Source organism: Trachemys scripta, chromosome 2 (assembly GCF_013100865.1).
Source record: "Trachemys scripta elegans isolate TJP31775 chromosome 2, CAS_Tse_1.0, whole genome shotgun sequence".
NCBI lineage: Eukaryota > Metazoa > Chordata > Testudines > Emydidae > Trachemys > Trachemys scripta.
In genome coordinates this window covers 64,621,484-64,647,849 of record NC_048299.1, presented here as the reverse complement: position 1 = coordinate 64,647,849, position 26,366 = coordinate 64,621,484, and the positions used below count along the sequence as shown (strand labels likewise).

General features: G+C 37.9%; 1 protein-coding gene across 6 annotated transcripts in view; it reads left to right on the top strand.

Annotated features, from left to right (window-relative positions):
- SATB1 (SATB homeobox 1) overlaps nt 1–26,366 on the top strand; it is a 104,051-nt gene that overhangs the window by 22,153 nt on the left and 55,532 nt on the right. For 5 of the 6 annotated variants that reach the window (XM_034760750.1, XM_034760753.1, XM_034760752.1 and 2 more), the window contains exons 2-5: nt 1,057–1,292; nt 5,170–5,346; nt 6,017–6,143; nt 6,886–7,009. In XM_034760750.1, the coding sequence (XP_034616641.1) occupies nt 1,082–1,292; nt 5,170–5,346; nt 6,017–6,143; nt 6,886–7,009 (639 nt within the window). In that variant the 5' untranslated portion in view covers nt 1,057–1,081. Of the gene's footprint in view, nt 1–1,056; nt 1,293–4,102; nt 4,279–5,169; nt 5,347–6,016; nt 6,144–6,885; nt 7,010–26,366 lie in introns of those variants that run through there. The other variant, XM_034760754.1, reaches the window with a different exon arrangement.

The following is a 26,366-nucleotide window of genomic DNA, read 5'->3' as shown; positions in this document are numbered from 1 at the left end:
ATGTGTGTATCTCTATATAACTAAAGTCACAAACTTACTCTGTGTTTTAGTCTAGGGATTTTAATGATCCAGTCATTTAGCTGGAATGTTTGTTTTTAAAAAACAAGTTTTTAGAAAGGAAATACAAAATGCTAAAATACTCATTTTCTTAATTTGATATTGTTGAAATTACTTCAATTTTTTTACTTCAGGTACCCGTATCAACACACAATTTTACACTAGCAGGGGTGTCTCTGTTGGAGGGTTTCTGAAGTTCCGCAGGAATTGTAGTTTTTCAACATGAGACCCTTGTGATATTTGAGAGATGTTTCCACCTTCTTTCAGTTTATTTTGGCTTTTAAAAGATCCCATATTTGACCTAACATTTAAAACTTGATTACATCTTAAAATATTCATCTACATATTTTAAGTTTTCAAAAGTTGATAATTCGTAATGTAAAACAGCTTGGAAGAATGCAAAAACAAACACAACCCCATCTGATCAAAAATTACAAGGCAATTGAGGTTGTTCATATTTCTAGGAAAAAGATGTAAATGCACAATATTTCATGTTGCTAATAAATCTGTTGCATGGTTACCTAAAGTTTCAATCTTCTCTTCATTGTTGTACTTGCATTTATTTACTAGCAGAGAGAAAGCACTTTTATAGTGTTGATTTTTCTATTTTATTTATTTATTTAAATAAAAGCATTCATGATTTACAACAAACACTTGTGAGACTTGTAGCAATGGATAGATTGGAGTATGTAATTTAGTAATCCCCTTCATCTATTTAATTCTCATTCTTAAGAATTCAAGATAGAATATGACTACCTAGGCTGCACATAGTTGCTTTAGTGTTCTGTAGATGGCATTAAATATTTTTTTTACCAAATCATTCAATCTTTGGAGAATGGGAACATTTTCTGAGGATAAATGTATTATCTTATTTTAAAATATTCATTTACTTCTTAATTGCGAGCTTACAATACATATGTATCTCTGTACATGTGTTAACTGTCTAAATACACATACGCACACGTGTACAACATATATATATTTTTTAAATCATGGCAGGTGATCTTTAGAGGCGGGACTGAGTATGGATCATTTGAACGAGGCAACTCAGGGGAAAGAACATTCAGAAATGTCTAACAATGTAAGCGATCCGAAGGGTCCACCAGCCAAAATTGCGCGCTTGGAACAGAATGGGAGCCCATTAGGAAGAGGAAGACTTGGAAGTACAGGAACTAAAATGCAAGGAGTGCCTTTAAAACACTCTGGACACCTGATGAAAACAAATATTAGAAAAGGTAACACTTTTAATCTGCATTGGAGAAATATTAATTCTATTAATATATGCATTGCCATTTAGGTGGGGAAACATACTTTTCACAGACTTCATTTATATTTCAGTACTGAATCACCATTCTAAAAATATTTTATTCCCAGTTCTGATATAAATCACATTTGGGAAATATAAGCTTCATGTTTGGGTGGAGCATCTTGCTTTCCAGGGTGGAGTCTTATTTTTGTTAAGGTAAAGACTGTCTTAAGTTTAGTTGTCCTCATTAGACCAGATTCTTCCACTGAAAGACAGTTAATGTAACAAACTCACTCTCTGGTGAGTTTGTTTTGGTAAGCAGCACTGAAATATATAAAAGATACACCAAATCCTAAAAACCTAATTCTTGCCTTTGCTCTTAGTGATAGTCCACGCTTGGAAAAGTCAACAGTATTTCATTAACAGTTGCAAGTTGTTTAAAGAAGAGAGTTTAAATCTTTAGGTAACACACTGGAAAAGTCATTTATGATGTCAGTCTTTACAGTTTATTTTCTTAAGTACAATTCATTATTGAACAATGAACATCTTGGGCATCATATTTTTCAGTGGTTGGTTTGCTGTAATTAGACATTCTCACAAGGAAAAGGCACATTTAGAATCATTGATTGGTGTGTGTGGCTTTTGTTTGTATTAAAATATTTCAGAATTCACCATAATATATTAATCTTGTATATCAAAATATGTCTTTTTGACTGTATACTATAGACTTGCTAATTTAAATCAAAACATGCTGTATGTGTTTTGGCATTTGTTTTAAAATGACTTCTACTTTTTCTCAGTATAATAGCTATATGTTTATAATTCAGATTTTTCTTGCATTTGCTAAGCAAAGTGTAAAATGCAGCCAAGACCATTAAACACGTAAAGTTAGAAGGCAGTGGGATTTCATTGTGTCTGATGCATAACATTTATCATACAATCATTTATTTTTTCCTTGGTTTGGCGAAAACAAAGAATATATTGATCCTGAAATGAACAGACACAGCAGTCCGTATTGTTAGATCTTTATCTATTAAAAATGGAAAAACAGCACTTCAGCAAATTCTTTGGCCTCTGCTCATGATTACCCTATTTATTGATTGTTTGCCAAGAATGTATGCATCTTAAGAAAGCCAGGGTAAGAGCATTAAAAATATAATTTATTATGGCTTTTCAAACAGAGTGCATTAATATTGTACTGTGAAGCACTGGGGCTATATAAAAAGGACTTTCTGACGCCTGCAAACATATAAGTTCCATAAATTCCTAAATAGGAGATTTCAGCTGTCTCTGGTATTATGTGATATTTGCACAGCAAACTTTAATGCCAGGACAGTTTTAGACAAGGATTCTACAGACTTCACTGCTCCTTATGGCAGACGTGCTGTTTACACAGGCTCATAAACCTTCAGCAAAAACTCTAACACTGCCTTCAGGTTTAAATCATGTTGTATTTTTAGCACCGAGCACTGACCAGTGCTCTCCCCTTTAATACTAGAAGGTTATGAAGTTGCTGCACTTGAATTTCTTGCCAAATACTAGCAAGAGTGATCAGCCAGCTAAGACTGTGCTCTTCTGCATAATGTTTTTCACATTAGCAGAAGGACACAAGTGACAGTTGCTAGAAGGTTTAGCAGCTTGATTTGTAGTCAGATGGTACCTGTGTCACTCTACCAGGATACACCTTTGATATCTACAACTTGCATCAAAATCTGGTCAAGAGGTCCTACTGTTTTGTTTCAAGTAGTACATTTTTAGGAGTGCTGTAACTTATGGGACATTTGTACATAAAATGAAATATCTGTGTGTGTGTGTGTGTGTGTGTGTGTGTGTGTGTTGTAATAGTCTAATTTTTGTAGCCCTCTGGAGGCAGGGGAAGAGGAGAAATTAAGAAACCGAATGCAGTATTTCACTCCCTGTCTTTGTAATTTTTGAAACAGAGTTATGTATTTCACATGAAAATAAATATCTGAAGGCAAAAATCTACATCAAGCTTTAACAGTGAAACTTTCTGTCAAGTCAAACTTGAACTGTGAGAGCTGGGAAAAACCCACTCCCAAGTGAAGTTTGTGTGGGGTGTTTGTTTTTGGAAATCTAACCATAGCTCAATTAAATCCAGTGAAGAAATTGCCAGTTTACATATGCTGTTTTTGCTCCGGTCTTCCTGTCTTGTCTTATTCTGTGATTTTTAAAAACAAGAACAGAATCCCTTCCCCAACTCTGTGTCCTCTCCCCCAACTACATAAATATTGGCAAGCATTTAGTCTTGTCTTTCATGCTGAGCCTATTGGGCAAACCGGACTGAGTTTGTGAGCTTTTCAAAAGGAGCCTGAAGGGATTTGTTTCCCAGAGACTGACTCTCTGGTGTACAGCTTATTGCAGATGGGTGTGTGTGTGTGTGTGTGTGTATATATAATATAAAATATGCTTAAAAGGTACCTCTTTATTATAATCTCTTGTTACAGGCAGGAGTACAAATGAACAAAGGGGTTTTAAAGCATATATCAGCAATACATTTATTTTTTTCAACTATAGTATCTTTTCTGCACCTTTGCAGGTTAGAAAGCCAGCTGACATGGGCCAGCCGTGGATGTTTAATTGCAGTGTAGACATACCCTATAAGTCTAGAGGGCAGTGCTCACCGAGGCATTAACATTGCAGGACTAATTGGAGATCCTGGGTGCCCTGTTAAAGTAACCCTGGTCATCATTTATACTAAAAATGATACCCCTCTGGCAATCTGCCATAAGCCAGTTCTTGTGCATCTGCTTTTTAACCCTTTTGCTTCCTGTCATTAAGGAGCCTGATTCTGCACGTCTCAAGCCAATGGGAGTTTTGCTATTGACTTCACTAAGAACAGGATTGGGGCTGCAGTTCCAAGGTCTTTTTGTAGTACCCTGCTATTTTGTATAAAATAAATACAGTTTTAAAGAAATCCACAATTCTGACTTCCAGAAGAATGCTTCTTCCCAGCAGTAAGTGTTGCTGGGCTCTCTGTTAATCTTCTGGTCATGGTCTAGTAGATTGCACTGAATTAAGCAAAAGGTGTGGGGAAACATTTTGTCTTCAAATACAAAAAAAAATATATATATATATATATATATATATGTAACAAAACCAAGAAAATGACTTTTGGGCATACAAGTAATATCTACAGTAAAACTAGAAATATATGGTGTGAAGTAGCAAAATACATATGCCAAAAATGTGTCAATGGCAGGTAAATTTAAAACTGGATTAAAATTATTACTGTTTCTTAAAGATACAAGTCTTGGAATTGCAGTTTAGTAGTGATCTGGTTACATCCAGACAATGAATGCAGTATCAGTTAGCAGTAAGTTTTGCTTTGTTTCCTTGTACAGTTTGTTAGTATGGAGATTTAACAAAAGACAAAGGTGAAATTTTTAAATCAAAGGTAAATGAATATTTTGGGCACAATTAGGAAAGTTTTAACGTTAATGAACAAAATTATGTAGATGCCATTAAAATGGCTTACTCTGAAGACATCTGCAGTATGTATTTAGGTTCTCACGCTGCATGCTACTCACAACAAATCAGACAGGACAGAGACAACCAACTTATTTCTCTCCTGTCAGCCTTATTATTTATTTCTGCAGGCAGGTAATTCTCTCTTCTGTAGCAGATGTAGTAGTAGTAGGGATATATTTGCATTCATACCTTTTAGGGAAATATTTATTTTAAATAACTCTTTTTGGTGGGGGAGGGAGTGATGTTTTTCACAAACAGGATACCCCTAGATATTCATCTGCAAGTTTATAGGGTTTTTAGCCATGTAATGCTGTAGATTTCTTCCTTATTCCTACAATAACACCAGTTAATACTATATATTTTACTTTTTTTAATAGGAACTATGCTTCCAGTTTTTTGTGTAGTGGAACATTATGAAAATTCCATTGAGTATGACTGTAAGGAGGAGCATGCAGAATTTGTGTTGGTAAGGAAGGACATGCTATTCAACCAACTGATTGAAATGGCATTGCTATCACTTGGATATTCTCATAGCTCTGCTGCCCAAGCAAAAGGTAAATATGATTGCTAAACTGTACTATTTATTTTATGGGGGAAAACGTAGAATTTTTTTCTGGAATGCAGTGCAATTATTATGTTTTACTCCTTGTAGATTTTTCTTTTAAATTTTTGCTTAATGTATTTTTATTTAGTTAACATATGCTTTGCTCGTGGAATGTTGAGGTAGATTATAATTTAAAAAAAATGACTTCAACTGAATCATTAGTATGCTTATTGACCTTAATAATCTGCTCCACTGAGGATCCACAAGGAAGTGTAAAGCATATTTGAGCAGATGGACTGTTGAGAGTCAACTTGCGTTTATGACTAAATATCTAGCTCTGTTTCTTTTATTCTGTTACTGATGGGTTTTGTGGATTGTGAAGTATTTTTTCAGTACTGAGATCTTGCATTATAAAATCCCATATAATGTGTATGAATGATTGTCTTATTGAACTCTCAGAAACTTAAAAAAAAGTATATTCGGATGGTATTTTTGATCCTTTACTGTAATGCATTTATATAATTTCATAGCATGGACAGCTAACTTGCAGTTTTTTTGTGCTTGTCCTCAAATAAATGAGCATGGAATCAAGGACAGTGGCACTGCTTAAAATCACAGGTATTTTTCAAAGCCTTGTAAGATACATTTATTAAATAATATAATTTCTCTGTCTGGCACAGGGCTAATCCAGGTTGGGAAGTGGAATCCAGTTCCACTCTCCTATGTGACAGATGCCCCTGATGCTACAGTAGCAGACATGCTGCAAGATGTGTATCATGTGGTCACACTGAAAATCCAGTTACACAGGTGAGTCACACATACCAGTCCTAGGACATGGACTGCTCTTTGTCCACTGTTTAAGATTAGTAATATAGCCTGTATTTGATTCCCACTGTGCTGTATGCTTAAAGTTCAGAAGCTTATCTACATTCCTTTTTGGTTATTATAATTTTAAGTTACAACATGCTGTTGCAGAAAACTTTCATGCGTATAGCTCTGATACATAGATTTTTCTCTGGATATCTCATTAAAAATATATTGCATTTTAGTCAATTAAATGATGCATTACAAGAAGGCATTTTACATAAAGTTTACTTAAGAGAAAAATATTTTTGCATATCGTGAACAGTACCATCTGTGTGCATTTTGTAAAAGAATGACTTGCTCACACTTATTGTTGCTGTCTAGGTTCTTAAATTTCACAGTAACAAAAAAAAAGAAAAAAATGGTTGGTTAATATATTAATGCTTTTCATGATCAGTGGTGAGAAAGCATTACACCTTAAATTGTTTTACCAAGCGCATCAGAGCAGGAAGGTAGAAGTAACATGAAAAAATAGTCGCCACATGCAGCTGATGTATAATTCATGCATCAATACAGCAGATGTGTTGTATAAAGTAATTAACTAATCGGAACAATCAGGAGACCGAGAGCAATCTCCAGATGCATCTGCTTGATGCGCAAAATGAAATCTGTCTGTCTTAAAGGAATGTTCTGCAGCAGGATGCAATCTTGTAATAATCCCTTTTCTAATCTATGTCTCAAATAGTTGCCCTAAACTAGAAGACTTGCCTCCTGAACAGTGGTCTCACACAACAGTAAGAAATGCTCTCAAGGACTTACTGAAGGATATGAACCAGAGTTCATTGGCCAAGGAATGTCCCCTTTCACAGGTACTTATCATAACATGTAATAAATATTGAAGCACTATAGGCAACACTGATGTGAGATTAGAGATCTCTATAGACTGTAGCAAGTAGTATCTGAAGTGAATCTGCCAAAAATACACTTACATTTGACCAATTTGTGGTCTTTTTAAATATGCTTGATTCATTTCAGATATAGTCTTTCAGTATTTTCCCTTGGGGAAAATGTGAAAGGCTGTTTACACTGCACTAGGTGCACTAGAATTGTCTCATACCAAACTGGATTTTTACTGGCTTTTGTCTTCAGTCTTTGAACTGTTTTGATGTAACTACTTTTTTCAAGCATGTGTTGAAGTTATTAAAAGGCTCTTTACTTACTGCTGTCAAAAATACTACTGAATTTGAATGCTTGTTGCATAACTTACACTAGTTTTAAATGCTAATTCATAAAACTAGACAGTCTATTTACCGTACTGTATGAGTGTAGGGGAAAAAAAGAATAAAGCTCCTTAGATGATGTGTTGTCATTACAAACAACCAAAAGAAAATCAGTCATTTATTAGAACTAATCAAAATACATCTAACAAGGATGAAATCTTATATTACCCATTGCTAAACACTGAACTGCTGCTTACCTTGAGGCTGCTTTACATTGTTCTTTTGTCATTGATTTAAATTGTCTTGAAGGAGAATTTATTTTTCTTTACTGTATTGTGCCCAGTGACGTTGAGGTGGGAACAACAGATGTATTGCTCCCTTTAAATTTTTCAAATGTATTTTGTTGTGCTGCAGTTGAGACTTCAGACAGAAATTCTGTTTATAAATCAATGATACTGGGCATGGTGGGGGGAAAGAAAGTCAGATTATTTTTTTTTAAAGTATTTACTTCCCTTCCTCCGAATACTGGAGTCTTTCAGAAGCAGGGCCCTTAGCTCATTTAGACAAGAGATGTATATCTAGTCGATATATAATATTAGCGAAGACTGTTTTCCCATCACTATTTTTCCTATGGTTAGATTGTCTTCAATGATGTGGCTCTGATATAGGAATTTTTGGAGTGGAAATAATCAAAATTATCTTCACTGGTTGCAAACCATTCTAGTAATATGTTTGCAAAGCTATCTTGTACATACCTACTGTACAAACATGCGAGCTCTTGCATTGCTGGCTCATGGAGACTGCAGATAATTTAGGATTCGCTCCACTTTGGTTCACCAGCTTTATTTTTTTTTATTTGATATTGGTAGAAAGCAAGTAAATTGTCTGGAGACAAAATATTTAATTTACATTTTGGCATATTGTCTTGTTGCAACTTGTCCACATATGTGCGTATGGTGCAACAATATAATGTAAAGTAAAGCAGACTTAAACAGGAATCTATCTTTATATTCAACATTAACATGTTGGTGGAAAACTGTATATAAATACTTCCTTCAACTAAATAATGTAGCACATTCAGTGTCCCTGAGTAAAAGGGATAATGTCATGTAAAACAAATCATATTTAAAATAAAAGTCCTCAGCAATAACAGTTGGAATTATTAAAACAAAGAATTGCCAAACCCTAAATTGCCTTATGATCTTTGTTTAGTGTTTGCATTTCTTTCAGCTTGGGAAAAGAGATGTCTGCTTTTAGTTTTGTTTTATAGCAGATTTTACTTTTATTACCTCTTGCTCTAGCAACGTTTGGGTTGCAAAGATTGAAAACAATCCGTTTTTTGGTTTTAGGAAATTGATTCCATTATAAAGTTTAAAAAATATGAATATATAGTCTTGAAAAAAATCAGGTTTAATGGACTTTGGATCAGGCTTTTTAAAATTCAGCGTGAATCATTCCATTCCTTTGAGTAAGCTTTGGATCGTGGTACCTAAAAAACTTTGACCTGCCCATCTCCCCTTAAATTATCAAAAAATGGTTAAACGTTCAGACAGATATAATTAATTGTATATTACTCTCTTATGTGGGAGACACTGGTTTATGAGCAATACTGGGACATTAACTGTGTTTCTTAAATCAATTGGGAGTGCTCCGAAACGGATGCATTTGCAGTCTGGAGATCAGAAATAAGAGTGTGTAAAAAAGCTTAGAGACATCCTCTCCCCTGGGATCAGCTAAATATAAACATTGGAGAGGTGTCTTCTCACTATATGCTTGTGCTGGCATAGTGGAGATATGCATGGAGCATTCCATCACCAAAGCAAACCATCATAAAGACACCTAACTATTAAAAACTGAAAAGTAACTCAAAGATAGTCAGATTTTGTCTGTCAAACTATCCTTACCAATACCTCTTTGCGTTGGTATGGAAGTGTTTTTCAGACAGTATGTAAAATGGTTTTGCGTATGTGCAGCATTGCCAATATACCGTTTGAGAGTGGAAAGCTACAAAGAGTGCTGTCCTTAACTAAAAGTTGTTTACTTTGGTCAGTTGATCTTGAGTGTTTGCGTATAATTTCATTCAGAATACTAACAGTTCTGTGCTTCAAAGACAAACCAACTATATTTTGTAGAAAATGCTGATGTAGTTATGGACTGTTGATGATCTGTAGGCAAATATAAACTGTATTTGTGACACAGTTTGACCCTAAGTTATTAGGCTCTATTTCTTGACTCTTTTCCTCCTCCTTTTACTATCTTTTTTTTCTATTTTGCCATTGTGTTTTTTTTTTTTTGATCATTTGCTATAATTGGTATCTCAGGGCATCTAGGTATAAAGTGTTGCCCTCTTGTTTCTTCATACCTTCTTCCTGCATTTCCTCTAGCAAAATGCCATTGTGACATTGCTGTTTTGGTGAAAAGGGTGGAATGCATATCTCTTCCAAGGTTACTGTAACTGTCTTGTTTTTGAGAATGTTGTGACTTACTCCTGTTTTTCCCCACTTCCCCTAAGGCCAAGTTTCACTTACTATACTGGCCTTGATTGTAAGGAATTTTCATAGACATAAATCACATTCTGTGGGTGGATTGGAGCTAGTATGTGAGCCTAAATTACCATTCTATTAAAAACTTAAGAGTTCAGAGATTGTTCTCAAATTCTGGCCTCAAGCAGGCAAGCGAAAAGAACAGCTACTAATTTCAGATGGTGAATTGCAAGCCACTGGATATTTGCATGCTGTTCCCTAGGTTTGTGAATGTCATTACCATAGACTATACAGAGTTGTTGTAGCTGTGTTCATCCCAAAATATTAAAAAGACAAGGTGGGTGAGGTAACTTTTTTTTTTTTTATTGAACCAGCTTTTGTTGGTGAGACAGACAAGCTTGAAGAAGAGCTCTGTGTAAGCTCGAAAGATAGTCTTTCACCAACAGAGGCTGGTCCAATTAAAGAGGCCATCTCATCTCTCTAATTATCATAGACTAGCAGAATATGTAGATGCCATGCAAGAAACTTTTCATGTTTGATTTACCAGGCTTTCATAATTTTTCACTCGCCATCCCCCATTTTCCTTCTCATATAAGCCGACATATTAGAGTGGCGGCATGGGCTAGTGGCCTGAGTCTAGGGTTGCGAAACAGGAACTCCTCATTGCGTGTTGTTGGGCATGTCACTTTCATTTAGTTTAGCTTTCCCTTTTGTGTGATGGGAAAAATTAATTCATTTCCTACCCAATAGAGATGTTTATAGTGATTAGTATTCGAACATGACTTTGAAAGTGTTTCTGTACAAACGCACCCACCCATAGCAGCAATGGCTATGTGACAAAGGACATTTGTCATGCACCCTGACCACCTCACCTGAGCCCTACCAACTAATCAGTTTCCTCTAGGACTACTACTAGCATTTTAAACCTCTGAAACTATTCAAACAGCCACAAACTGTTGCCCTTTTGAATTATGTTAGATCAACCTGCTATAAAAATAGTTGAGGAAAAGAGAGAGCGCTTCTCTTTTCTCCAAACATGGAATTGTCTTCTTTGTTTCCCAGACCTTCAGATTACACTGGCCTACAGATCGGGCTAGGCAATATCCAGTCCTGGTATCAATGTTAGATTAGGGCCTGATATCTCATAGCCTTTCAGGGTTTTAGTAAAGGAGCTTTATATCATTAGAAAAGGGGGATTCACTGCAAAATAGGGAACAAGCTGCACTTGCTTCTATCTCTAGAAGCATCTGGGATCTATTCATGTGTCATGATGTTTTTATGCATAGTAATATTATTTAGGACATGCATTGTTTACGTATCAGGAGGGGTTTGTTTTTTCTCAGAAACCTTTCTAGTTTCTCTCCTGGAACTGAGAGAGACTGACTTTTTAGGTGAGAGGAAACAAAAACAAACAAAAGTAAAAACAAACAAACAAATTCAGAAGCATTTCAAAGCTGTATTTTTGTAAAATATGTGGCATATGCAGAATGGTACAAAGGGTTTTAATAGCTTCACGTCTGGGATTAATGCAGTTGTCCCAAATGCATTTTGATCAAACCTTTCTATTGTATCACTGTCATGTATTGTGCGTACACATACTGTATATACTTTACACAAACACACTGTGTATATAAAAACAGGTTTCCCTTTTGTTCAAATATCAGGCCCCAAACCTGCAAACTGTTCCACGTGGGCAGACCCGTGTGCCCCTGCAGGGTTAGCGGGGCTTGGCACAGGTGCCAAGCTCTGCTTACACAGATCATTTTGCAGGATCTGGGACTGCAATGACTAGGGCTACATCTACACTACAGGGGGGAGTCGATTTAAGATACGCAAATTCAGCTACGTGAATAGCGTAGCTGAATTCGACATATCGCAGCCGACTTACCCTGCTGTGAGGACCGTGGCAAAATCGACCTCCGCGGCTTCCTGTCGACGGCACTTACTCCCACCTCTGCTGGTGGAGTAAGAGCGTCGATTAGGGGATCAATTATCGCGTCCCAACGGGACGCGATAAATCGATCCCCGAGAGGTCGATTTCTACCCGCCGATTCAGGCGGGTAGTGTAGACCTAGCTTAGGAGATGTTTCTTTCGCCAGCATTAAATAGTCTTTGCTTAGATTAGCAAATGCCTCAAGTCTTGCCCACTTCAGAATGCTGATTTTCCACAAAATATCAGTATATTATAATGCTGCCTCCTTCATGTTATTCTCAACCCCAATATATATAGTATGGCAAAATGTTTACAGTTCATTACTTTTGGGGAGAAATGATTGCGCTGAGTTGTAATCAGAACTTAGAAGATCTCTGGACAACTTAACTTTCTTCTCTTTTGGTTTCCTGGATGACTTCACCCTCAATCTCAGCGCCTGACAATTTCAGGTTGTGGCTAGCTGATCCTCTCCCTTTATCTCCAACCTTCAGAGGGACATCCAATAGGCCTGCCTCCAGATTCACCCAGGGATCTTCTCTCTCTCACTCCCTGCAGCAGACAAGGCAAGAGGGGGGGTCAGAGTTGCAGATTCCTATCCCCCTCTCAAGTGAAGGGGCCGGAGCAGTGGAATCCAGCTGCTGCCGAGGCTGGGGTGTGGAGGAAGAAAGGAAGTGCCTTCTTTTCTTCCTTNTGGTCCAATAAAAGCTATTACCTCACCTGCCTTGTCTCTCATATCCTGGGACCAACACAGCTACAACAATACTGCAAATACCAGGATATATATATATAAAATACACAGTAGCTTAGGTGAAATGAGTGCTGTTCTTAGTGGACAGGTGTCAGAGTGACAGAAGCCATCATCACGAATGGCACTCCTGGGACAACCTTCGCAGAGAGGCGAGGGCCTGGCAGAGATGCTGACCATCCCTAATTTTTCATAATCCTCCTTATTTTTACAGAATCTAGGCTTAAATCTATTAATTTTCCAAGCGCGCGCGCACACACAGTGTGTGGATCACTCACAACCACTCGGGTCCAACAAACACAGCAAATAATGCCACAGGGCGGGTGAGTGAGAGAGACAGTGTGTTCTTCACCATCCCTGTGGCATGTGCACAGACAGTATGGTGACGGTCTGAGAGGAGGTAAGCGGTGACAAATTTGAATGGGTTGGGGCACTGCTGAATTAACCGCCCAAACCACAGGCTGCGTGTTGCGCTCTAGCTGCCCTGTGTATATGCTGGTGGACTACAATAATGTGCTGGAGGTACCTAGAGATTGCCAGGAGGGTCCGCATGGGGCAGTTAGAACACAACATGCAACCTCTGGTTTTGGCAATGAATCCAGCATCCTAAGCCCTACTGCCAATCACCTCAGCTTGCCTCCTATCAGACCCTCACTTTGAAGTCTGTGGGGGAGACCGTGTCAGTTGAGTGGATGCAACAGAGAAGGATCATCCTGGGAAGGAGGTCCAGACCTGGGACTGACCAAGGTAATTAAGGATATAAGCAGTATAAGAGGGCACTTTCCTAGGGACAATCCTTCCCTTATATTATTAATTATTATTATTTATTATTATATGAAGATATACCTATCTCATAGAACTGGAAGGGACCTCAAAAGGTCATCGAGTCCAGCCCCGTGCCTTCACTAGCAGGACCAAGTACTGATTTTTGCCCCAGATCCCTAAGTGGCCCTCTCAAGGATTGAACTTACAACCCTGGGTTTAGCAGGCCAATGCTCAAACCACTGAGCTATCCCTCCCCCCCTTGTCTCCGTGTTTGGGGGTGGAGGTCAGTGGCGCAATGAGGGATGGGGGCCTACAGATCCAGGCTTCCCTCTCCCTTGGCTATAGATGGGGAAAGAAAGGGAGTGGGGAAGAGATACTGTTCCCTCGAGGGGAGAGAGAGATCCCAGTTTCTGGGTTCAGGGGGAGAAGTCCAAGCAACCTCCCTAATGTTTTTCATAAACATCATAAAAAGCCTCCGAACAAGGTTGGCATCTCTGGACTGGACGGGGATAGAGACTGAACTTTCCTCAAGGTGACTCTTACAAGTAATTAGTTAAGAATATCCATGATCTGGCTTGAGGCTTTTCCTGCTATTCCCTATGCTGCTATACCTTTTCTGTGGGTACACTTAAATAATCTTCAGTCTCTGGTACTTTCATTCTGGCACCTTCTATGAGCATTGGCACAAAGGGAAAAAAGGCGGGGGAGGGATGGCCACAACCATTCACTAGCAAATGCCAGAAGATTCTGGTGCTCAGGCGAACTTTTCATCCTTAACTTTTGTTGCTGTGGTGTCTCTTTCAAAACTTAAGTAGAGGACAAAGAGTCTTCTCTCTAATTAGAATTTCTAAGGTTGTTTTTTTCCCCCCCCTCAGCTTAAATCAGACTCTCAACATCGTTTAGATATTATTTTTGAAGATTTAAAACATGTATAGATGTTTCTGTACATAATATAAAACAATTTCCTCTGACCTGAAAATGTAATAGAAGGAAAATAGAATTACTGTGAAGAGGTAGAAACCTATTCATACCTGAAACGTTATAACTAAGGGTCAAATCATTCTCTCCAGGAGGGAAATTCATGAACTGGGCTAGAAGAATCCGTTTCTTTTCCTGGTTTTACTCAGTGAGTGACTGGGGATAGCATGTGTCCCTTACCAAATCAATATAGGCTGTGACCTCAAAGGGCCCTGCTAGTACAGCAATGAAGGGACCAACTGTCATGAGGTCCCTACATGCATCTGCTTCCAGCTGTCTGGGAAGGGTGTTTTTGTGCAAGATAATGCATTATACTTCACGTAACCAATTCTCAGAAGATAAATGCTGAGATATTATAGGCAGCAGCCTTTTATTCACTTCTGGCCCCGACATTGCAGAGCCCTAAACTCGGAGGAAGAGGTTCTGTGGATTGCAGGCAGATGATGATGTTTCTGTGCTTCTCCTTCCCATTCTCCATGTACTGGCCAATTCTGGTCTGTACTTGTGTGGTTTTCAGTCTACTCACGTGAAGGATGTCTGCATAATATGGCCTTGAAGTTTTAGGGAAGTGGCAGGAGTAAAACAAGAACACAGTGCTAATATCAGAAAAAAGATGCCTTGTATACATTATAAAACTGAACTCTGTTTTATTTCACTTTCACTGCAATGATGATCTTGACAGAAGCCATATACAATAACTAGTGTTTAAAGTGCCTTTTTTATTTTTATATATATATATAATTTGCAGCATATTTAGTGCCAGTAAATAATACACTGCTCAAGAATTGCGTGTTTATTATAAATGCTTTCTTATATCATTTCTTAATGCAACACTTAAGACATTTTATGTCTATAGATGTGTCTGAGCGTGAACCCTGATTTTCTCTAGCTTTCACAAGAGGGTTATTCCCCAGCTACTCCCCAGCTTTCTTTTAAAACAAGATTTGCAAATAACACATACAATTTTTCTTTTATTGGAAACTGGTTGATTGTAGAGTACTATAAGAGTATAAACAACATAAGAGATCCTTTAACATAACATAAGAGAGCCTTTAGTCGCTTTGCTCTCTAGCTTTGGAACTCATTGCCAATTGAAGTAAGGAACGCTCTGACAGTTGGGACTTTTAAATCTAGACTTAAAAGTTATTTGTTCTGTTTAGCATTCTTAAAATGATTCTATTAGGAATTGTATGTGCTTCAGTTTTAATTTTAACTCATAATGATTGTAAAGCACCCTGGGATGCTTGCATGAAGGGTGCAACAGAAATCCAAGATTGTATTGTATTGTGTTGTAATGTATTGTATTGTACATGCACTGGAGTTGGACCACGAACAATTCATATAGAAAACATTTGACTACTTAGCTAAAGATAAGGAGTGGGGGTTGGGACTCTCTTCTTGCTTGTTTTCCCCCCTTTTCTATGTCAGTTATTTTATTAAACTAAATTAACATGGCAGTTATTCCCTAAGAAATGCCAGCATAATTTACTGTCTGCGAAGGCGCTCAAAATGTAAACCAGATGATAAACTAAAAATAAAAAATGTCCACATTAAGATTTAATTGCACTTCCCTTTCTATATTGTGTTCCTATGTAAAACACATTACTAACATTATTTTCTTTATCACTTCCTCCACTTTTAACTGAATTTCATTAACAATGAAGAAATATATGGTCTCTGATTCATCTATGTCACTCAACAGTTACTCCCTTAACTTAATGTGTATGTCTCTTAGAATTTTTTTTTTATAAAAACATTCTATCACTGATTACAGCCAAGCCATGTGACTTGCTCATTCTCTTTGCCAATGCAGGTCAGTTACACCTGCCACACTAATGCCATTCTGGTCCTCATGTTGCTTTTCCTCGGGAAGTTGCCAATGGCAAAGAATTTTTCCAAATTATGTGGTAAACTTGTGTATTGTGAAGTGTCAGTTTAGGAAGTAAAATTAAGTTCATTTCTGTCCATTAAAGAGCTCTTATCTGGACAGCCAACTTAAGTCCTCTTTAAAAGGCAAGTGGACAGATGAATCTGACTCATGAGATGTTTTTCTTGTCTCGCTACACTAACCATGTCCATTCTGCCCTGACTACAAGTAGACATGGCTGTTGTTTCTCAGTTTGTGACACATTTTTCTGATAAAATTTTTTCCCCTACAAAATACCACCAGCATATAAAAGAAAGGTGCCCAGGTAACCCAAGCGTATTAACTGCATATTCTGCTCTTTATGCAGAGTGCTGTGGTGGTGTTCTAAATTTGTGACAGTCTTGCTTGAAGAAAAGGAATTGGACTCATAATAATCCTTTACACCTGACAGAAATGAAAGCACAGTGAGACCCACTTCTTGAGTGGCTACACAGAGAGATAAGCACTTCTGGCTTTGACAGACCAAATACTTCCTTCCTTGTCAGATTGATCTCAACTCTAACTTGAATGCTCACTGACGATTATTTGAGAGGATGAGAGAGGATTTTTTGTAAAGGTTCTGAAACCTACAAGCAAACTCTCATAAAGCTTAATTTAAAAAAAAGTGATGTATAGTTTCCTCTTCACTTCCCACCTTGTCTCCTCAAAATACATGCTAGGGGAAGGGTGAGGTCTCTGTCTACTTCCTTGGATGACTCCTCAATGGAAAAATAAGTATCAAATTCCTTCGATGCCTTGCAGCATTTATCGGAGGACAGGTTTTTCAGTCCTGAGCACAGTAAGTAAACCTCAAACACCTGGCAGCAGCCTGAGACCTGTCTCCCTCCAAATCTTGGAATAAACAAGCTAAAGAAATCTGTCTTCCCCAAGGGTGAGAAGACATAAAAGGCTCTCCTCATATATGTAAGTCTAGAGAATGCTTAATTCTGACAAGTTCCCTAACTCTAAACATAATATACCCAGAGTCTCAAAACATTACAAGCTTGAGAAGAATTATTTCTCAGAGTGGGGTGATATGCTTCTGTGTGATCTTGACGTGGCCTAGTTTGCTAAAATGGATCCATCTCTCTCAAAGATTTTGTGGCTCTGAAAGAGATTATCAATAGAAAAAATGGACTCATTGATGAGACAGGACGTGAAACTTCTGCTAAGACCCTCACTACTAACATCTGTTCTGGGGCAAGGAGGAATAAAACTCTTTCTTTCAACCTGGCTAGTGCTTACCATGGAAAAGTATGTCTTGTTGGATATAGCGTTTTGAAAAAAGTATATCCTCTCTCCTAAAACTGTGTTTTCCCATGTGTCAAAATATCCTCTAAAAGTAGATGGGCCAAACACAGTTCTGTTCTCAGGTATGTTTTCTGAATGTCCCTTACAATAAATTCAAAATCTTTTCCAGTACCAGGAACTCCAGAAGTTTTCAGGGGTATATTCCCCATTCTTTGTTCAACAAAAACAAAAGGAGCCACATGTGTGATGAAACCCACACCATCAGTTAATGGTATACAAGGAATTAAAAATGTAGATTTTCTCCAGGAAGTAATTGTTGCAGCAGAGCCATGGGACTTCTTTGAATCACCAGATCATCAATATGCATATCACTATGACAAGCAGTTATCAAAAATCAGTGAGATTTGTCTTAATGTTTCCAATGTCCTGTCTGGTTTTGAATCTTCCCAGTGTAGCTGGACTTCTTTTGAAAACTCTCATGGCTAAAGCCAGCATCACTGAGGGGAGAGACCATCTGTAATTTGTTATACTAGAGAACTGCTTAATGAAATTTTCATTTATCCATCAAAATAAGTTAGCATTTGATAATGAGCTTTAAACATTTTAGTCTCGGATTCATTGCAAACTTCAAAAAGGGCTTGATTCCTCCTGTTCAGACCCTAGTGCACTTTCTGTCCTTTCTGTCAAAGTGGACTCTAGTCATTCATCCCATGCTTTCTTAATAGAGCTAAATATACTCGCTGAATAGGGCATTGTCTGATTTAGGGTCACTATTGATAAACTGAACACTAACTCCTAATGTGGTACTGTGGCAAAAAGCCTAACATGATTATTGTATGCAGTGCTGATGTAGCCGCGTTGGTTCCAGGGTAGTAGAGAAACACGGTGAGTGACATAGTCTCTTTTATTGGACCTACGTCTGTTGGTCAGAGCAACAAACTTTCAAACTTGCCCAAAGAAGAGACTTGAAGAGCTCTGGGTAAGGTTGGAAGCTTGTCCTTCTCACCAGCCAAAGATATTGCCTCACATACCTTATCTCTCTAACATGATTAATAATAATCAGGTTTATTCTGGGTAGTGCCCAATAAAAATTCAGCCACGAGTGGGGTCCCTGTTGTGGTAGGTGCTGTACCAACACAGAATAGCAGATGATTCCTGCCCTCCCAGAGCTTACACTCGAAATAGACAAGACAGACATGCAGGGCGGAGAAAGGAAGGAGGGTTTAGTTAGGAGGGGCTAAGCTAAATGGAAAGAAAGCTGAAAGGAGAGGGGACATGGAAGGGAAGGATGGGCAGGGGACAGGGCAGTGGGGAAGAGAGTATGAGGGGAAGATAGGGAATGAAGTGGAGATGAAGAGACTGTGAGCGAGGGAGAGTTGGGGAAAATAGCCAATCAGGACAGGGCAGAGAAAGTTCTGTAGAAACTTCTCTGGATGTCCAAAGGTCCCTGCTTCTGCAGTTGCTTCTACGGGCACGCCACTTCCCACAGCTCCCATTGGCTGGCAACGGCGAACCGCGGCCAGAGGGAGCTGACGGGCTCCATGCCTGCAGACGCTCCACGTTCGGCCGATCGCCAATGGGGGCGGCAGGAAGCGGTGCGGACCGAGGGATGTGCTGGCGCATGCCAAAGGTTGCCAATCCTTGTATTAGATATTCAACTCAATGATTTTAAAATCATCACATTTTGGGAAATAAGACAGATTTTTAACATTAAGGGTAGTTAACCAGTGGATCAGATTATCAAGAGCGGTTATAAATCTTCCATCTCTTGAAGTCTTAAAATTAAAATTGGATGTCTTTCTGAAAGTTAGAAAGAAATATGCTGTAGTTTAACCACAAGTTGTTGGGGTAGATTCAGAAATCGCTGGGTGAAAATCTGTGGACAGCTTTATGTTGGAAGCCAGATTAGATGATCATAATGGCCCCTTCTGGCTTTAAAAATGTATTATATTTATGTCAGAGAGTAGATCAAAGAAAGATTTGATCCTGAACACCAAAAGAAATTTGGCAAGACAAGCATTAATGATACTGAGTCTGATGACTTCTTGTCTGGACATTGTGCCTTAGGGCTCAGCTTCGTGCCAGACAACTGATGCTTTACCTAGCAGAACAGTGGAACCAGAGAAGGGACTTGCTGAAAAGGCATGTCATAATCCCTAGCAAGGAAATCTTCCTTAACTTGGTGGACGATATTGTGCAACTTTCAGGAGCTCTTTTACTGGAACCAAACTGTAGAATTACCACAGCAGATGGTCAAGGCTCGTGTGTTCTCAAAATCTGTAGAATGAAAAGTAAGCCTTTCTGCAGAAAGGAATATACAATTTTTGGATGCTCAAAGCAGTTTTTAATTCACTAATAGCTTTAAGGACTCTCCTGTCTGACAAATCATTTGTACCAATAAAACCTCAGTCATGTCATACCTGAAAAAAGATGATGGAACCAGAAATTTGAAAGTCAATAAGGAACTCGGAGGTATCCTATCCTCCTAAGAACAGAACTGTCACAGGTAAATGCAGTTCATCTAGCAAGAAGATTGAATGGAAAAGAGAATTGGATAAGGCAAAGATAAAGATAAGGAATGCTCAGTTTTCAATGTCAAGGTCTGGAGTGTCCACAGACTGTTCTGTGAAGACATCAGGTGCCCCATGTCTTCTGCTTGTACAAGTGTCTGCTAGCTCTAGCAATAGATGTGTTCTCATTACCCTTCACCTGCAGTGTCCTGTTTTATGTTCGCTTTTTTCCTTCTCATTCCTGAAGACCTGAGAGCACCATGCAAGCAAACAGCAAATTTGATCTTATTGCTTAATAGAGTTGCCTTTGCGAGCCAGGGTTGCTGATCTGAAATGGATATTAGCTCAAGCACCTTTCTATCCATATCCTCCTTTTTGTGGGTTGCCCTGCTGGAAGCCAGCCCAGAGACTCAAAAGTTTGTTACAGTTACTGGAAGGTGAACACTGAAGTCAAGTATTCTCAGATGAAGTAATGTAGATTCTACTTCTAAAAACACAAGGCCATTTTCATTCAGTGAGATAAAGCTAGCAACATGTCTTCTATTGCCACTATTTTAGTTATTTTCAGATTTTATCCAAGTTTATTTCAGGAAGGGTCTAGTCAGCAGCACACTTAAATCTCAAGCCTTTGCTGTGGAAGCCCTTATACAGACTTTAGGTAGTGGACAATAATTTCAAGATTGACTTTTGATCTTTTGGTGTCTCAATCGGTGTCCAACTTGAGACATTTTAAAAGGGAAGGGGTGACTTTCAAAGGGTGGGTGCTCACCACTTTCTGAAAATCAACTCTTTTTAAGGGGATTCAAGTGAGGCACCCAAAAATGAAGACAACAAAAATCACCAGTGCTTTTTGAGAACAGCTGTGAGTGTCCTTTGGATTTCTGCCATTTTCAGTTTCCCCATTTCTTGTGAATTGGTATGTGTGAATTTGCATTTCCCACCTACCCTTTTATTTTTTATTATTTATTTTATTTTTGAGCCTTTAGACTCTTTGGATATGTGACTGGTATCTTGGAAAGCAGACTTTTTTTCTCGGCTTTATTTATATCCATCAGGAGAGTGGGAGATTGGAAACTTACATGACAGAGAAGCAATCTTCACATTACAAGATGACAGAGCAGTGCAAGAATCTGTAGTTCATTCTTATTTTTCATTCTACACTTCAGATTCTTTTTTTTTTTTTTTTTTTTTTAACCAAAATAAGAGGTTGTGGCAGTCCTCATTATAATGGAGGCCATTTTCAGTTCTCTCTGTACCGAGACAAAGCCTTTAGAAGCAGTGGAAAAGGGGGAGGAGCTAGTCTAAATTAAATTACTTTGATGATGTAGAAGGGGTGCGGAGGGCAAGGGTGGTATTTCATTTTTTGGAAAGCCTCATTTTAATCATTTGTAGGACAGCCTTTATGCAATTTTAATTTATATGACCAGTACTTGCTATACAGATCACCATAGTTCTCATGACCTTGGCAATGTACAGGGTCAAATCTTCATCTAGATGTACTGACAAAGGCACAGACAGTCTTCTCACCATCAGGAATCTATCTCTGTCCATCTAATTTTTTCTACCATATATTTATAGTGGGCCATGACAAAGCAAATTCCTATGTCACTCATATTTCAAGGTAATAAAGGGTCTTAAAGGTGTGTATGTGTGTGTGTTAACCAGCCCATTTTAACATTCCATATCCTAAAAACAACTCATGGTGTCTAGATATTTTGCAGTTGTAATTCTGGTTTTAGTTTAAGTGTCAGAGAATTATCATTTGTATGTCAGTGCATCAGACACCAGGTTGCATCTTCCAAGTGTGTGGAATGGCATAATCTCAAATTACGTGTGAACTCTTGGGGCCATGGACTGTCTCTGACGATGTATTTAACTGATTGGCGCCTATATGCACAACTGTAGTTTTAATTAAATAATATTTAAACAGGAGCTTAAAATAACTTCTGAGATCTCAGTCTGTACTCAGACTATGTTGTTTGAGATTTCTACCACTATTATTTCATTGATCCAAGCAGCTTCCTTACCACTATCCACTGTTGGTGGCTTTTGTTTATGATAAAGTTCCTTTGGGTAAAGTATATATTCTACATTGAGATATGCACAGTTCCTTCTCTTCTAATAACACCCCACTCCCACCCCCCCTCTATCCAGAGCTGTACTCTGTTCTTAAATTCAGCACCATTTAAACTTTATCTAGGGACTGAAACAGATTCACAGTTTGGATATTTGTTAGGCAGATTATAGTGGTGTAGCAAAGTATCCTGCCTTGCCAAATACCTAGGGATCTAAAGTGATGAATTTATGGAAGTGAAAATAGATAGAACTCTAAAAGTTTGGTTTAAAAAAAATTGGAGCCAGTCCTTTGACAGATTGTTCAGTAAATGTTAATTTTATTGAGAATTATAAAAAAAGGTGCTTAACGCTTCTGTGCCATTAATATAATACATTAAAAGGTTACTGTCAAGATTAGTGTTTCAGTTCTGAAAATTGACTGTAGGGGTTTATGGGCAGCTCTCTTCATATTCTGCTTGGAAGATAAGACATCTTACTTTCCACTTGACAAAATCATTACATTGTTATAAGGCTTTATATTGAAGAGCTTGATAAATGGCAAAACATAAATAAAACTCCATTGAAAAGGGAGAGAATTATATGTGCTCCGTTTATGGTAAACCAAATTTAACAGATGCAAGACAAGGTTGTGAAAATAGCCAGTGTCAAAACAGTGCAGAATTGAACTAGTTTAGTGTTCAGTTAGCAATGTCTGCTATCAGTACAGTACTCCATTTCAAAAGCATACATTCCTTCCTACAGAAAAAATGCAGATTCCTTAGTTGAAATTAATTAGCATTCAGAAACCAGATAGCATGTTTTTGGGTATTCATGAGATCTCTGTTTGAAAAAATGTTTTTAACTTGTAGAAATGTGTTGCAACACACAGATGGGAAGAAAAAAGAAAAAAAATCTCTTTAGCAAGCACTGTGTGTAAAAGGAATATTACATTTTGCACGCTCCTGATTACCCTATATAAACAGTTTTTGACATCTGTCTTTATAGTTTGCGAGGAGAGGAAGACTTTGCTAAAAGAACCATTTTTATACAGCAGTCACCATTTCAGTCTTGCTTTACCTGTATTATGAAAGCAGATGGTCTGCATGTCTTTTGAATATTTATAACTATCAAAAACAATCTCTTGCTATTCACCCTTAGGCTTATGAGATGTCAGGACTGTTCTGGTTGAAAAAAAAATCATCTTGGGTGTTTACAGAAAGAGGATTACATTAAGCTGAAATGACTATACATTTTCCAGTTTAATATTTGTCCATCAGCTGTTTAATCGTATTTAGATAATTGTGTAAATAAGTTGTTGCAGCCCTTGCCCCCTCCACTGATAGAGCTTGAAAGCTTTAAACACCGATGAGCCAGTTTCATAAATGCTTCTCTCTCTCTCTCTTTCTCCCTCTCCTTCAGTTAAACAATTAGAAAGGCCTAAATAAGTTTTGGTTATGATACCACTTTGAGGAGGAAATTTCATACCAAAAAATCCTTAATATCTAGCTCAGAGTCCTGTAAGGGAACTGTTGTCTCTGGTACCCTCTGCTAAGTGTGTTAGCATGTATTTGTTCTGTGCAAATACTGCATCCCAAATAACCTTTGATGAGGTTGTTTTCTGTGCTTCAGTCTTGTTATGTAAGAGTAATTTTAAGGTTATTATTGGGGAAGTTTTGGGATTGTGGGGCTTAAGTGTTTTTGACTGGAAGCTGAGCAATCACTGATAACAGATTTTGCTGTGGTTGGTTGATTTGGCAGGAAAGCATGAGCAGTTTTGGTTTGGATGATTGAATTAACCTGATTAACATTGTTTTTGTTGTTTTGCAAAAAGGACAACAATACATTTTTAGTCATAACTGACCAGTTTTTTACCTGGTTGGTAAGCAGTCTTACAGGAAACAGTGAAGGAATTCTTCCCAGAAAGTACCTACAGTGGCAGCTGAAATGACCAGACAGAATCAAACATAAAATTCTTTCTGTTGCCTAGTGAAACACATCATATATTGGCATCTATCATAATAATGTAAAAGGTGACTGACACTGGCATCTTTTTAAGCAATGGACATATAAACAATTTACTTTCTAAAGAGTGCTTGAAACTTCTTGAGGAACACCTCATGCCTATTTATCATATCTATGATATTTAACCTTTTGCGGTGATGAGATTCAGGTTTTAAAACTACATTCTAAGGAAACCTAAGCTGAACTTGAGAACCAATTCTAGCCCTATTCCACCACAATTGTGGAAGACCTAATTGTAAACAGTGTATCTGGCTGGAAAAGAAAGCTCAGGCTGCAACAGATGGTATCCTGCCAGAGTACTGGGGTTTCTGTCAAGGTGGCACCATTTCAGATCAGATCTTCATCAGACTCTCAAAACAGAACTGCAAGTACTGTACATGTAGGGCGTGTGTGTGGTGTATTTGTGTGTGTGTGAGAGACTTTGGATCCTAAAGCAACTTGATCCGAAGGATAAGGTTGTGGGAGGTTCTCTAAGATTTTGAGATCTATGGCCAACTTATACAGTTTATCAATTTTCTTTCACAGAAAGTGTGAAAGCTGTGGCCAGATCATGGGTGAGTACTGTGATGCATTTGAATATGTCTGAGATTTATTCAGGCTGCACGTTGTGCTAGCTCATCTTCCCTGTTCTTGGGCAGCATCTACAGCTGTAGCCTGTACATAGAGGGTATATCTGGATAAGGAATTTAAATGGTACAGTCATGGACCATGAGACAATCGAGTTTAACACTTGTGGACTGTTTGATCACGGAGGAATAAAAAGCACCAAGAAAGAGTTTGAGGGCTTTTTGCATGTAGTGTAGCCTGTGGTTGAGAGAGAGTAACCTCAGTATGCCTAAGATCAAGATTCTGGTTTCCTCAAGAACGTTGGGAATATCTTCCAAGACCGAGAGAGATACCATGAGCTTCTGAAAACAATGGTACAGGCAGATCAAGAATAGAAACGGTGAAGAAAAGATCTGGTGAAGGTACTTGGTGGATTACCAAGATATGAACATTTTACTAGACTTGTAAAACTGTTGCCTTAAGTGAATTAGCAAATGAAACACAGTAGTTTGCATGTTTTGTGTGAAATATTCTTGAAGAGTCCACTGTTAAAGAGGGACTTTCAGACTGGGAATACTTCAGGTACAACTACATAGTTTGTGTCTTTCACTGTTTCCCATGCCAAACTTGCTAATTCTTAGATATGTGGGGTGAAATTGTGGTCCCACTGAAGTCAGTGGGAGTTTTACCGTTAACCTCAAAGGGACCAGGATTTTACCCATGTTGTTTACTCAGGAGTTTTGACTCAGCCTATCAGTTCCTTCTGTTTGGTCCTACAGTGAAGTCACAGTGCTGAACTGATGATATCCTATTTCTTTGGTAACAGACTGTGATGTCATTAAACACAGGATTATAACTTGAAGTTGAATGACATTTAAGTGGAGATGAGGATAGCAAATTTTAGGCAGACATCTTAAATAATAGCAGGAGGCAACAAAGTATTATTAAATTTATTGTATCATAGCAAAAAAAGAGATGATCAGAGGTGAGCCAGATTTTCAAAAATTAAAAGCTAAATTTCACCTGCAAAATATGCAGGTGTACACACAAATGGTTAATTGTGTGGACAAAGTGGGCTGTGCAGTTGCCGATGTTTGCATGTACAGAGGCAGGTTTTACATGCACAATAACCTGTTCGTTTATTCAAATGTATTGCGGATGCTACTCATGGCTTTTTTTTGTTTTTGTTTTTTATGTTGTCATGTGCACCAGCTGTCCCCATGGGGAGTAGCCAGATCTGTAAGGGAACCTAAAGCCACAATTTTATTAGTATCAGACATCAATGATCTTGTCATTGTACTGGAAATAGAAATTGGATTCAGTTAAGCTTAGTTTAAGATGATTCAGGCTGTAGATAGTGATCTGTCAAGATTTCCTTATACTGTTCAATAGATTTCTAGTTCATTTGAAAAATACTGGGTTAATGTAAAGGAATAGTTAGCACTTAAAGATTATATATCTTTAGTGGTTTATGAAAAAAATGTGAAGATGACTATAAGGTAGTAATTGTCTGATATGTTCATTACAGGACTTCTATAGTAGGGTTTCCATATTTTGCCTTATTAACATGTCAGCATAACTGTTTTGGGATCTAAGAAATTCACGTATTACTGAACAGCATGTTATAAAATGAATGCTTATAATGGACTCCAGTAGAATCAATAATCAAGATAACACTGTGTTAGATCAGGAATAGTTTGTAATAGACAGACTTAGAGGAATATTTACTGCCTTTGTCCCCAAACTGGCTTTGCTAGTGATTATTACAATTCATATAACAAAGGCCCCATGCTGTACATTGATTTCACCATA